The 14,374-nt window shown below is 38.9% G+C and overlaps 1 protein-coding gene across 7 annotated transcripts in view; it reads right to left on the reverse strand.

Annotated features, from left to right (window-relative positions):
• Positions 1 to 501: 501 nt before the first annotated feature.
• Positions 502 to 14,374, reverse strand: part of specc1 (sperm antigen with calponin homology and coiled-coil domains 1) — a 60,590-nt gene continuing 46,717 nt past the window's right edge. For all 7 annotated transcript variants that reach the window (XM_042008094.1, XM_042008096.1, XM_042008098.1 and 4 more), the window contains 3 exons: positions 7,019 to 7,135; positions 4,847 to 4,906; positions 502 to 1,692 (listed from right to left, as the gene is read on the reverse strand). In XM_042008094.1, coding sequence (XP_041864028.1) covers positions 1,603 to 1,692; positions 4,847 to 4,906; positions 7,019 to 7,135 — 267 coding nt within the window. In that variant the 3' untranslated portion in view covers positions 502 to 1,602. The remainder of the gene's footprint in view (positions 1,693 to 4,846; positions 4,907 to 7,018; positions 7,136 to 14,374) is intronic.

The raw sequence follows: 14,374 nt of genomic DNA on the forward strand, positions 1-14,374 counted from the left end.
TCCTCACGTCTTTAGTGTTTCCAGAGTATTGTTTACCTTCCGCCTCTGACGCAAAACTAACCATAAAATGAGTCTGAAACATTTGTTTATACTGTAAAATTATTTTTAGTAGGAGAAACAAGAATTACGTGGTATTGAGTGTTTGATCAAAATCCACATTATCACAAGCAGTCATTTATGTTTTATCAGTTATTCATCCATTACTCATCACAGATTCCAATCCTAATTCCATTTGCTCTCTCTTGAGGCCCATGCACTGTATTTATGTCTAATTGCTTCATGGGATGCTGCATTCTTAGAAATGTATTAGAGTAAAAGGTGTGCAGCTCAGCTATGTGTTCCCACAGTCTCAGATGCTTCCAGCCCAGGCGCAGATCTTTAATAGGCACAGTGGGGAAGAAATTCAGCCTCCATGGAGCAACACAGGAAGACAATAAAGCACACAGAGAGGCTGAAACATTCACACACATCTCTTTGTCAAATCATACTCAGTAACATTGCTTTAAATGAATCCATGACAATACTTTATTAATAACCATCCAGTGAGCCTTCATATTTGATATGTGTGAATTATAAACATTGTTTCTGTGAACTCAATATGTACGTCTTGTAAATAAATAACACTTTTATTTCATCTTTAAAATAGACAGGCATCTGCAATAGAAACTGTGTCCTCAACTGTTACATGTAAAACTTGTTCCCACCTTCATAATTCACTACTGCATGCCAATTACAGACCCATACAGCTTCCAAAGCAGCTTCAGTACCACAGTTCTTCAGAGAATCTATGTTAAATGTGGAGAAACAGCACTTCATGACGTTTGAATTCGCTGAGTTTATGCTGCAAACTCAACCCAAACATGGAGATCAGTCCATTTTCATAAAAATATTTCTACAAAACTACTTAGCAACTTCAAAAGTGTTAGATTATATTCATTGTGACATCACAGATGGCAGAAAAGGTTTGTCTGAGATCAGCTTTCAATAGACAAGCTGGATTACAATATGATTAGACTTCGGTTTATCTTAAATCAGTCGTTTTTAACATCCTCTGCTCTGCAAAAAAAAAAACAAAAAAGAAAAACCTCCAGCTAAAGTTGAGTGATGATTGAAAGGGACATCACACATAAATCATGCATAGTATTGTAAAAGTTGTTTTTTGGCAGAAAATTTGGCACATTTTCTTTTAAAAATGCTCAATGCTGATATTTGGATGGAACTTTTATAAAATAAATTGATAGCACAGAGATGAGAGGGTGAGTTCAGAAAGTTCCAAGAACTTTGCTACATAAAGACCCTTGGAGACAAAAGTTCTTGTGTGGTTTTGTGGAGGGGAAAAAATAAATAAAGAACCAGGTCTCAACTCTTTCAGTTGTGCTGTTAGCTGCTACAAAACGTCTACATGAATTTGCACCAGAATCAGTTTGTCTGTAGTTGCAGAGTAGTGTTAAAAAAAACGCTCCTTGGTCGCTGCTTCAGTGTCAGATTTGAGAGGCGTTAGCTTGGCAGCTTTCAGCCAGTTTCAGAGAAGAACGTGTCGCAGACAGAGTGACAGAAGACTGATGTGGTACCACTGATCCTCATCTTCATCTTCCTCACAAGTCAGGTTTCGAAGTACTTGTAGATCTGTGAGACATAGTGCATGACGCTCTGCCAGTCCGGCCTGTCTGTCTTCATCAGCTCCTCCATGTCCTGTTTGGAACAAAAAGAACAGCATCTTACAGGTTAGACCTCGCTGGACTGGGTCTAGTGATTTATACCCTGAATCATCTGGGAAATCCTCCATTAAAAAAAGAAAAAAAACATGCGGAAAATAATAATAATAATAATAAATCAATAAAACTTCTTTTCTTTGCTGGATGAATTTTGCAACCTGTGATCATAAAAGTCTAAACATAAACGATGAGAGCTTTTGGTGTCTTCATAAAAGCATCTGCCAACATCCATGAAGCTGCATACCTTCAGACCAGTCAACTGAAACACATCCTCACTTTGTCTTAACTGCTCTGGAGCAAAAGTAAGTTTTTCCCTCTGCATGTTGCGTATTTTGTTGTGTCTCTGACTTATTTTTCCATCAGGTGGAGATGACTCCACAGACTTGTGAGACAGGTTTGTGTTAAGACAGAAATCTGAGGAACGATGCTGCAAAAACAAAACACAGCAGCTTCTATTATTACAAAACAGAAGCAGATTGAAGCAGCCAACACATTTCTTAAATGCTGCTGCCTAGATAATCTGGATAATCAGGGAAGGCGGCCCTTGGTCAGACAGATCAAGAACCCAATGATCTTTATAAATAAGATTCAGACTTGTAGAAATAGAAGATGTTTACAGAAGGACAACCATCATTGAAACGCTGTATCAATGACCTTTGTGTGGCGGAGTGATCGAACAGATGCCATTCCTCCCCAAAAGGTACCAAACAGACATCTGGATATTTGCAAAAACAAATCCAAATGGTTTTCAGGCCATAATAAACACAATCTCTGATCTGATGGAGCAAAATTTTAACTATTTGACCAGAATTCCTAAAAGTGTGTTGCAGAAATCAGGCACAGAATATCATCCTTACAGTTAAACACAGTCAGCATCTGTAGCACCTTCCAGCCAGGACAGATGGAGCGAAAGGTGTAGAAAAACACACACTATGTCCTGAATGAAACCTTTCTCCAGAGTTCTCAGGATTTCAAGCTACGGTGAATGTTTACATTTCAACAAAACCACGATCTGAACAAACACAGGAGTGGCGTCAGGAAAACTGTAATCGTCCTTATCGTAATTCTGCGAAACATCTCTGGAAGGGGGTGAAACTGGTTATACACGATGATCCGCCATGCCTTATGGAGTATTGTGTTTACAAAGAAATGAGCTGGATAAGTCTGAAACACAAGGAGGAAAACTCTAAATGACCAGAAGGTTTTCTGAGTGGTGTTTTAGAGTCTGTGGGAAAAAGATTAAACTGACATTATTATGAATCTCTAGTAAACTGCGCAGCTGCAGTCAGCTGTGTGGTGACGGTACTGATAGTCACACAGGGAACTGCAGGCTTCTACATGACTCTCATCTCTTACGTTAATCCAGATTTCTTAGAGGAGTCTCTTCTGGAAGGATCTACTTTCTGGGATGTGTCTCAGTTTTTTTTTTCTTTTAATAAAATGGACAAAACAGAGCTGAACAGTATAAAAGTTTGCAAGTACTAACCCAAGAGAGTCAGTAACAGATGTGCCAGGAATGTTTTTAGAAAGAATTGTTTAAAGTGTTTTATTTCTGCCCTGTTCAATCTTGTAACCACAAGCAGAATTATTAATTAGATCAAATGTTTTTGTTTTAGTGCAACATTTAAGCCAAAGTCCTTGCAATGCTGCAGTCAAGCTTCCAGTTCATGAGTTATTAAGAGCCACATATATTTAAAGCTGCATTTATGGAAAATATTTTGGTTGGACTTTCAGAATTCACTTCCAGTCATCTGCTGCTACTATCATATCCCTTAAATCATAAAGCAGCCATCAGAGGTAAACATGCTTAAAAGAAGGAGACATGATGTGGAAGCTTACAATCGTTTAAAACCACGTTTCAGATATTTGTTTGTGGATGTGGATTAACCAACCAAGAGGTTCTGGAGAACTTAACTCTGCATTTTAAGTTTGTTTAGTGAGGAGTTCTCCTGATGTGGTCAACTCAAAACTGATAATTGTCCATACACTTACTGTGATGTGTTTTTTATTTCTTTCCCCCAGAAATAGCAGACTTGGAGGCCAAAATGGCCAATGAGTGCATCATTTCACCATCACGTTGAAAAACCGAACAGCTGTTGACCTCCTGGTCTGAAAAACTAAGCTAATCTTAACTGTAATCCTTGGTTCTACTGAACAGCCAGTTGGGGGCGAGTCAAGTAGCTGCAGGGAGAAAACTTTGATCTATGTATAAACAAGTTACTTCTCACACAATTTTTTTTCCCTTTAACCTCCCGTAACAGTCACAAGAGTTTTAAACCTTGAAGTGGTCATGATGCTGATTTGTAAACTTTGAATAAACCAGTGTGGCCACCCTGTAATGGTGGTCCATCACAATATGAACGTGAATTTTCCTGTTTTTCAGTCAGCTCCTCCTCTTGTGGAGGCTTCCAAACAGCTCAAAAGCTTTTTTTTTTTACATTTACTTTCCAAAATTATTATTACAGATATGATAGTGAGTTTGGCAAGTCATGATTACATGGTGATCGGTCATACATCTTCATTACAACAGACTGCTCAAAATACCAGATGTATGAGTAATTCAGTTTTAGACAGTCAAATTAATAGTCACAGAAATCCCAAACTTCATTATGATAAGACCAAACTGCTGCGTGTTGAGTTACTGAAGCTTTCCACATGATAGAGGCTCAGCCAGACAGTTTATTCTACATTTGTTGCTATCAGATTGGTGCACAGCTTCACTGGAAACAAATATAAAACTGTTTATGCAGTGGAAAAACATTAAGAGATGCTGATGTGCTCAGTATGTAAATATCACGATGCAGCTGTTTGTTACTCACATTTCCTATAACAGCTGCAGACGTTATTACTAATCAGCAAATTAGTCAAAGCCAAACTAAATCTGAACTATTTATACGTAAAGATGTTTAGAGTTTCTTTTAAAGCAGTTACCAAAGTGCAGAAGTGAAACATTTTACTGAGTCATGAGCAAAAACTGATGAGAAAAATTTGTTCAGGACCATCGTTGTTCTAAAGCTTCAAACCCTGAAATTTTCACTAAATAAAACGTGTAATTTCAAATTAGTCTAATCAAGGGGTTTGTGCCATCTTGTGTGTGTGTGTGTGTGTGTGTGAGAGGCAGCTCTGCTCACCAGTGAGGGTTTGATCCCGATGCTCTCTGCGGCTTGGAAAGCTAGGGTCAGATTCCGGACCTAAACAAAAACAAACCATGCAGCGTTGAGAAAATCTAAAAGCTTCTGCACCCCGTCATCCTGCAGCACCCCACACAGAGGTTCACGCAACAACAATAAGCTCAGCAAATTCATCAATAAACATTACAAACTGCCCAGAAACTACTCAAAACCTATAAATCCTTTGCTTGTTTACATAAGTATCTTAAATCAAATAAACATCCACGTGAGCTGTACTCCTGATGATTTAGGTATAATCTTAGTTTTTTATATAGTTACTTCTTTACACAAAGGAAGTAATCAATCACAGTTTAAGAAGTAAGCACTGCTCTGAACTCACGTTATCTTGTTCTTCTCTTAATCCGGTTCCACGTGTTTTTTTTCCTGCCTTTGAATCATACATATTCCCCCACATGGAATCTGAATGAAATCCCTAACACAGTTCACTTGAATTTTAAGCAAACCTATAGTTTTGTTTTTTTTTAAAAACCATCTATGACAAAGGGCGAAGGAGGATAGTAATGGGATTATCGAAAGGACAGATTATACTGGAAGGAGGTTTGGTGTTTAGGCCTCAGGGAAAGTCACTCAGCAAGAGTTATTAAAGCCAACACACGTCTATTGAATTATTCAGAGAGATGTGCCGCACAGTGTCTCCGTCATCAGCTTGATGTTACACATTCACACTGACACAAGAGCGTGCACCCATGCCCACATGAGTAATTTATCACGTAGGATGTGTCAGGCCTGGTCGAAGGTGTTTATCTTTTGTTGTAATGTTGGAGGAAGGTGAAGGACCTGTGGTCCCCAGAAAGAAAACATATTGTTTGCTGCATCACTTTATACCAACTACTTGTCCACATTACAGACCTGTCATCAAGCTCATGATCACAGGGCTACACAAATGCTTCTTCATGTCACCGTGTGGACAATATGGAAGACTTATGAAATGCATGGAACTACATACAGGACGTCTGAAATGGCCTCACAGCAATAAAGGGTTTTTATTTCCCTCTCGGCAAACGTTCATAACTCATATGTACACTGTATAAGCAGAGTATTTCACCCTTACATTTTCCACAAATAACTTTACGAGCAGTGTTTTCAGGAGACGCAGTTCTGCAAGTGTGAGCAGGGGGAGGACGACAAGAAGCTGCACATGCACTCGGGTTTTTCTGCTCCTTTGTAAGAGACATTTTCACTACCATTTTGAAAGAGTGGGGCAAAATTGAAAGGATGAAAAGGAGCTAATTGAGCAAATTAGTTTAATTGAAAATGCAAATGACTCCTCTGAATTTTAGCATAAATTCAGAGGAGAGGAATTTCTCAGTAGAAAGCATATGGTGGGCGGTACGCTGCATGTGAGAAACCCAAAATTACTGATGCAAACTGACATGAAAGCAAAGAAATGCTTGCATATGGATATATAGACTTATGTGAATCATAACGCTGCAAGTCTAACACCTGTGCCACACACAGTCTGATTAAAAATACTTTCCAATTTTAGTTATAATTAAGCATTATCATATAATAACAGCCAAAAACAAAAGGATTTTTCTCACACATAACAGAGTCTATACCATGAGATTAACATGCTAATGTAACTGTAGAGAATGAGATAATATATGTAAGGATGTAAAAGGACAGGATGGTTGCATTAAACGTGCTGAATGATTTCCAATCAGTTTAGGTTGATTAGTTGGCCCTGATTACATGCTGATGAAACACTGACCTACTTGTTAAGTAGATCACTACTACAAAATACAACCCTGTCTCCAAACAAGCTGGGACACTGTGTAAAATGAAGGTGAGAAAACAAAAAGAGAGCACTGATTTTCACAGCTTAAAACCCTATATTAATGGAAACACATACAAAAGATAAAAAATTTAATGTCATCTTTTTTTCTAGCAAAGTTGGGATGGGGAGATGATACAGCATCTTCTCTTTTAACAACATTCTTCATAATTCAAGGTCTCTTATATTGCATTTCTTATTTTCCATTACATAAAATGTTTTAGTTGTTGACACATCTAGAGCGCAGGCAGACCAGAGTTATGTTTTTTTCTGTGTTTTTGGAAACAGAGCTCGTCTTCACAGTGTGAACGTGTATTCAGTCTTCCTGTAGTTTTTACCTTATCTTGACTGATGAGTTCTTGGTAAGGGATGTGGGCAGGCAGATATGTGTGCAACAGGGCACAGAAAGCCAGGCCATCACTCCAGCTGCTGCTGAAGTTGGTCACATCAATATTCTGTAGACAGAGGGGGAGAAAACCCATAAACAGCATGAAGGCACCATCAACACGAAGTAAAAATCTCACACAGTAATGAGAATGAGCTTATAGTGTCCACAAGTGAGAGAGAGAGAGCAAACAGCCTCTTGCTAATGTGAACAGAACATGGAAAAAAAGCCATTAAGTCATGGAACCACAGAAAACAACATAAAAAATTTAATTTAATGCTATTATATCCTGCTCAGACCATTTATGCCTGCTCATGTTTCCATCAGTGGATGCTAAGAGGATCTTCTTCCCAGATTCCCTTTAAGCCTCTGGTTTCCCCTCTGGGTGAAGAATGTGCACAGCAGCACGTCCAGTTTCTTGTGTTTTTGTTTGTGGGATTTGCAGAGAATTGTCACCTTGTGCACGGCGTTTACAGTGTATTCTGGGTCTGAAAAGAGTTGAGAAGTTTGGAGGAAAGACTTCCTGCAGGCCATTGTTTGAGTTTGCACACTCCCCGTTGGACAGATAAGTTATTTACGGGGTCTTCCTGTTTCATCCCTCTCATGAGGTTTGGGAACTGGTCTCAAAGCCAAGGAGGTTATCCTCCTTAAATTCCCGAGGCTGGTTCACTGGTATTGACCGGTTTACTGACAATATTCATATTACAAGTGTTTTCATGTACCATTTATCTCAAACTACAGCTGAGGATTGCAGAAATGTCACGAGTATGCAGGCATCTGCTTAAAAACATTAAATATTGTCTGTTTTTTTCCTAGTGTTTGGGATAAAGCACCACATTAAATATCTTTGGGTACATCTGCTTGTCTGTACACAAAGTATTAGCTCTAGTGGGATGCTAAAGACGTGACATGCTGCTGTGTATTTGTTTACTGTTGCTCTAAGCCAGTAGTCTTCAGTCCTGGGCCCGAGGACAAGAACGCTGCTGATTTTCATTCTGAAAATCTAATCAGTGACTGATCCATATATGTGACACCAGGTGAATGCAATTAACTGCCTGATAGGAAAGAAAAAGAGCACAACTCTGGGTCCTAAAGACAAAAATTTAAAATCACTAAGCCACTGCAATAATGAATAACCCCTGAGCTTCTTCAAATTGACAAACGTGTTATTTCTGCTCGCTTTCACTTGTCTGGATGTCTGCCGTCTTAACTTAAAACCACATGCAGTTTCAGGCTGAGAAGCTTTGCTGGTTTGTTGTGATGTTGACAATGATATGTGTGACTGATATGGTTACTCCTGATCGCTGGGATGAAAATGCATATTTATTCATCTACAAAGTAAAAAAAAGTTATTAATATGTGCCACACAGAAAAATACAAAAAAGTCTCTCCAACCTTATGGGACAACCAAATCTATACCTATATGCATGCATAATGAATTGCAGGATACCCCACTATCTTTCCTTATGCAGGTTCCAGTCTCCTCTGTGCAGGAAGCCACTTTCTATAACATCTTACAGTCATCTCAGGACACTTTATAGATAGTTTAATGGTAAATACTCAGTTCTGCACGCCCCGTTTTAAGTGTTGTGTAATGGCCAGTTGCATAATATTCACAGCATTATTAAATTAGTGTTTCTTTCAACATTTTGACTCTAAGTGAAGAAACTAATCCAGAAATCTTTAGCTTGGAATAATGTGATCTGTGTAGCTGAATAGCAGATGCAAACGTGTTGATGTGGCCATAAAGTCACTATTGTTATTATTTTTCTTGTCTAAATATGTACGTACGTTTTATGTCAGGGCTGCCCAAGTCCGGTCCTCGAGATCTACCATCCTGCAACTTTTAGATGCAACCCTTCTCCAACACACCTGAATCAAATGACTGGCTCGTTACCAGGCCTCTGCAGAGCTGAATGACATGCAGATAACATCTGATTCAAGTGTGTTGGAGAAGGGTTGCTTCTAAAAGTTGCAGGATGGTAGATCTCGAGGACCGGACTTGGGCACCCCTGTTTTATGTAGTATGATGGGTGTTTGGAAACTCCCACTTAGAAAGATTTATGGTGTCACACCCGGTCAGGGGGATTGTTTTTGGTGGCATATGTTGGGTGGTATAGCGGGTGGTTTAATACAGTATTTTGACCACTTTCCATCTTCAGTTTCATTTAGTTTATTAGTTTATATATGACATTGCTGATTCTTTTTGGTTATTCTTTTTTTAAGAAAATAAATGAAATATATTTTGTTTAAACAAGGAAGTGGCCGTGTGTGCATCACAGCCACTTGTTCATGCTGTCCACAGCCTTAATTTTAATCAACGTGGAGGCCGGAATACGTGCATTCAAAGTTCTTTTTGCATGTAAAAGACATTTTTTATACTGGTAGGAGGAAAAGAGGGATCTGCTGATCCTGGCAGTGGGGAAGACATTGTTTTGATTTTGACATGTTTTGATAGACGCTTCCTGAACTTTATTGTGTTGCATTTTATGGGCTCAATTTTACGCTGCAACATGTTTTGCTGTGTGGAAGTAAAGATAAAATGACTACCTACAGAATACCACACGCATTCCTTCTATCTTCAGCCATCTACAAAGCAAAGCCATATTGAGATTCAAAGGAATGCTTAACTGATGCCCAGACAAAAGATACTGTTTAAAATTAGTAAGTCAAAATCCCCTGATGATGAATGTCATCTGTTTTATATCAGGGGTGGGTGTTCACAGAGTATATCACAAGTATGTGTTAATGTCTTTTTTTGGTACTATTACCATGCAGTAAGTAGATAAAGTCTTATCAAAATGTACTATTCATTAACAACTATATTTAAACATGCTGAGCTTAGATGCTGAAGCCTTTTCTCCAGCTGTCACTGCCTTTTTATTGTATGTGAAGGGCAGACCTGTGCAGTCATGTCAGTCCCACATTCTTCACATAACTCCCGCTTCCCTCTCACAGCTAGCTCAGCAGCTCTGAGTGTGTGTTGTGTAAGTGTAGACTGACACACACACACATGTAGAGAGAGCAACAGGGGGTCAGTCATACTCCACCACTATGACAGACACTTACAAATAAGCTGACTATCGAGGGCTGCAGAGGGCAGTTTATGTGTGTCTGTGAGAGCGTGTCGAGGTGTCGGAGGTTCTGAGGACAAACAATCCTAATGAGGGAACAGGGTTGGTGGATTTGTTTGAATTCGGGGGGGGTGTGGGCAGAGGGAAGAGTGTTGGAGTTTGATCAGTGTGGGGAGAGAGAGAGAGAGAGGGAGAGGCATGAATGCTAAAACAGCAGAGGACAACAACAGCTCTCTGGGAGCCGGCTCAGAAAAGCAAACACAGCATCAAGCGGCAGGAAGCGTCTCGCCCAGCACAAAAAGCAGAGCCGTCGCTTTTAGCGGCTCAGGGGAAAGAGTGTATGAAAGAGAAGCAGGAGTTGGTACATTAGAAGAGCTGAACACAGAAAAAAGATGGAACAGTGAAGCAGCCAGCACTAACGTTTCATGAAAAGTTGGGAGTTGATTATCAGAGTCTGTCACTGAATTTAAGCAACTAATTAAAATAAAAATAAGAAAAGATAAGAGATGTTCTATTAGTGTGTTGAAGAGCATTTACTTTTTACTTTCCTCAGGCCATTTTAAGTGAGTGAAAGCCAAGAGAGAACATGGTGGAAATTTCATTATTATAAAAAAAATAATAGTTCCACTATCTGCCCATGCAGTCTTTCACAAAGCAGTGACCCCATCTCTCCATCTTTTAAAGGTCCTCAGTTTTCACCTAATTAGTGGTGAGATGTTTCTCTTGTTATCTGTTTACGATGTTTGGATGCAGTTCATACTGAGTCAGTACCAGTCAAAAGTTTGGACACACTTTCCCATTTAGATTTAATGAATATCTGTGTTCAAACTCTTGACTGGTACTGTATATATAAAAAAACTAAATTTACTGTCCAAAAAAACATCAACCTCAATGGAGTCTGAAAAATCTTGTAATCTTGTAGAGAGTAGCGCACCTACTTTAGTGGCAGGCAAAAAAAAAAAAAAAAAATGTTTGTCAAAGAAACAGAATAAATCAAACTTGTGTCATCTGCAGTGAAGAACTGCACAACCCTGACCCTAACCCAACAATGGTTGGTTTCCTCTAATTCTGGAAAGCTAGCCATTACTCAGATAAATATTCTTTATTGTAAAAAAAAAAAAAAAGAAAAAAAAGGCATAAAACATCCTTCATAGGTTTTTTTTTTCTTTTTTTTTTTTAAAGCAGAAGGGAGTACTAAACATTATCATCTATCATGCTACTGCAAGTGAATTTTGGTAATTTGTTCTTGAATTAAAATAGCAAGATTATCAATTATTAAAATGAGGGATAATTATTTCTCAATCAAAAATTAATTAATCAAATAATCATTTCTAGTTACGATAGTTACAGTAGATATTTACAGGCCAACAACATGTCTCATCCAGCCTGGGCTGAATCTTCTTTCTGCTTCAGATCATTCAGAAGTGGAATTTACAGATGAGCTGAAACGAGTCAGACGCCAGTCTGAAGTTCAACACTTCAACACGCAGAAGGTGAGTGTGTGGTCGCTGCATGTTAATGCCACTGCACTCATGTCAAACCCAGTAACTGCTGCAGACACTTGGATGTCAACAAATTCCCTTTTCAACCCTGAGCTCTTACTAAAAACGAAAGGATAGATGTTCTTTCTGTCAGTCTAACATGGTGAAAGCAGGAAACATCAACACTGCGTGACTGATGAGGTGGTCTCAATAAATTTGCCGTCTTTAAACCCTTCTTTCACACCTTAAATAAACAAACAGGGGAAACAAACAACCAGGCTATAAGTGACATGATGTCAGAAAGACGCATCAATCAAATGAAAGGAGGTGAACACAGACACTGCAGGACAGCAAACCAAAAATGAGGAAAAGAAGTTTGAACGGAAAGACAAAGAGAAGACAGAGAGAGGAGAGAGCATCGTGAAATGGATTATTCATGAGCAACGAAGGGCTGAAAGCCAAAGCAAGTCGGATCAGAAAATAAAACCTGGGTAATAGGTGAGGCTGTGGAGTGGGTGCAAAGATGGATCCTGTTTTCATGAAGCGTAGGGTCACAGGGGACCAGAGCATCCATCCTTTACTTCTACTCCATGTCTCAAGAAATCATTTAAAGTTTTAAAGAGCTCTGCACAGTTTTTCCTGCTTAATTTACTTTTTTCTGAGTAACATGCTGGACTTTCTCTGACCTCATTAAACTCTTCTTATCTGCAAGAAAAAGAAAGGAAAAAAGAACATATCCTCAAAATGCTACAGTGCTCCTTAAATCAGACATCCTAACACTTCTTTCTATTGTTATAGAATATATCTGGCTGTACCTCTCAGGCAAGTCAAATCCACCAAATAACCACTATACACAACCACTTATTAAAAGATGCTCAGTATATCTCTCAGACTTTTCATTCTGACCAAAATTAGACCAGGACCATCAATGAACTTATGGTTACTGGTGATTTGATATGATTTGATAATAAATAAATAAATGCTCTGACAAGGTTACAGTATTTTTTTAAAACTCTAATGATGGCAACTATAAATAAATTTTATAGAACCAGCTTCTGAGTTGTAAAAATAGGGATGTTAAGAGTATGAAGGCAATGATTAATTTTAGCCCTGCTGTTAATCCTTCATTATTAGAACTTTGTAATGTCTACTTTTTGAACTCCTCTTCCCGTCCTCGATGTCTGACCTCTATTCCACTCTCTCTTGGGGGTCCATTCCTGTTCTTCAATGGCTTTGTGTGCGGGTGTGCGAGTTTCCCAGATGAGGCCGGATAAGCTGTGCTCTTTCAGGCTCAGCTGAGCCTAATGTTCAGAGCCTTTGCTCATTGTTCCCATCTTGAGCAAACAGAACATTTATTTTTGTTTGGCTTCTATGTTTAATTGAGAAAAACAAATGTAAAAAAGTGTCCGGTGCTGTCCTAAATTAAGACATCAAACAGCTTGATAAATATACAGTTCCAAGTAAGACTGTTTTTCCAACAGACCAGATGCTCAAGAAAGACTTTGGAATTACTGAATTTGAGCAACTTTTTTTAAAACTCTTAAAACTTAAAAAAAGCTTTGCCCTCTTTTTCAACAGCAATCAATTACAAAGACACTGACAGATTTTAGTTATTGTAGTTGTTAACAGATTATAATGAAGGCCAAGACCAACTTTAAATGCCTGTTCTGCATTGTTTTGATTTTTTAAGGATTTTCAGGCTATAGCAGCCTTTATTAAACACATAGGAAAAGGGCCAGAGAGGGTGGAAATGACATGCAGCAAGGACTTAAACCTTGGCCGGCTGCAACAAAGAGCAGAGTCCTCTGTACATGAGTCCTCTGTACATGAGTCTTCTGTACATGAGTCCTCTGTACATGAGTCTTCTGTACATAAGTCCTCTGTACATGAGTCTTCTGTACATGAGTCCTCTGTACATGAGTCTTCTGTACATAAGTCCTCTGTACATGAGTCCTCTGTACATGAGTCTTCTGTACATAAGTCCTCTGTACATGAGTCTTCTGTACATGAGTCCTCTGTACATGAGTCTTCTGTACATGAGTCCTCTGTACATGAGTCTTCTGTACATGAGTCCTCTGTACATGAGTCTTCTGTACATGAGTCCTCTGTACATGAGTCTTCTGTACATGAGTCCTCTGTACATGAGTCTTCTGTACATGAGTCCTCTGTACATGGGGTGCACGATCAACCAGTTGAGCTACGTACTGCCTGTTATGTTTTGAATGCATTTGTAATTCCCCACGTAAAAGGTCTTTTTCCATAAAATAAATATTTTTATATTGATTTGGAGGACTGTAGTGGGAACTAAAGTACTTTTAAGTACATTGGCAGATGTTTATGTGTGTGGTACAAGATACAAAAGCAGCTAAACTTTTCCACTCTGGAGCTGAGATCAGCCCTCATAACTAGATTTATAACTATATTTGTAAAGCTCTCACACCGACTTGCAAGATTTTTCAGCTTGAGGAGACTCTTAGGAACACTGACAAAGGGGGAATCACCACTCAAAAAAAATGCTTTCCGACTGGTGCAAGCCTGGCCCAGATTGCTGCACTATAGCTTCTTGTATGTAATTATGGTCCAAGCAGAACGGTTCCCACACCGCAAATTGTGCCACAGAGTCAGATACAATTAGAAACAAGATGTGTTTAAAACTTGTGTAAGAGAAGTTATATAAAAGCTGTCTCGTGTTTCACGTGTGCTTGTCCAATGGAAAGCTGACGTACATGGGATCCCTCGTGAATACTAATTTCC

This window comes from Melanotaenia boesemani, chromosome 15 (genome assembly GCF_017639745.1).
Source record: "Melanotaenia boesemani isolate fMelBoe1 chromosome 15, fMelBoe1.pri, whole genome shotgun sequence".
NCBI classification, from domain to species: Eukaryota; Metazoa; Chordata; class Actinopteri; order Atheriniformes; family Melanotaeniidae; genus Melanotaenia; species Melanotaenia boesemani.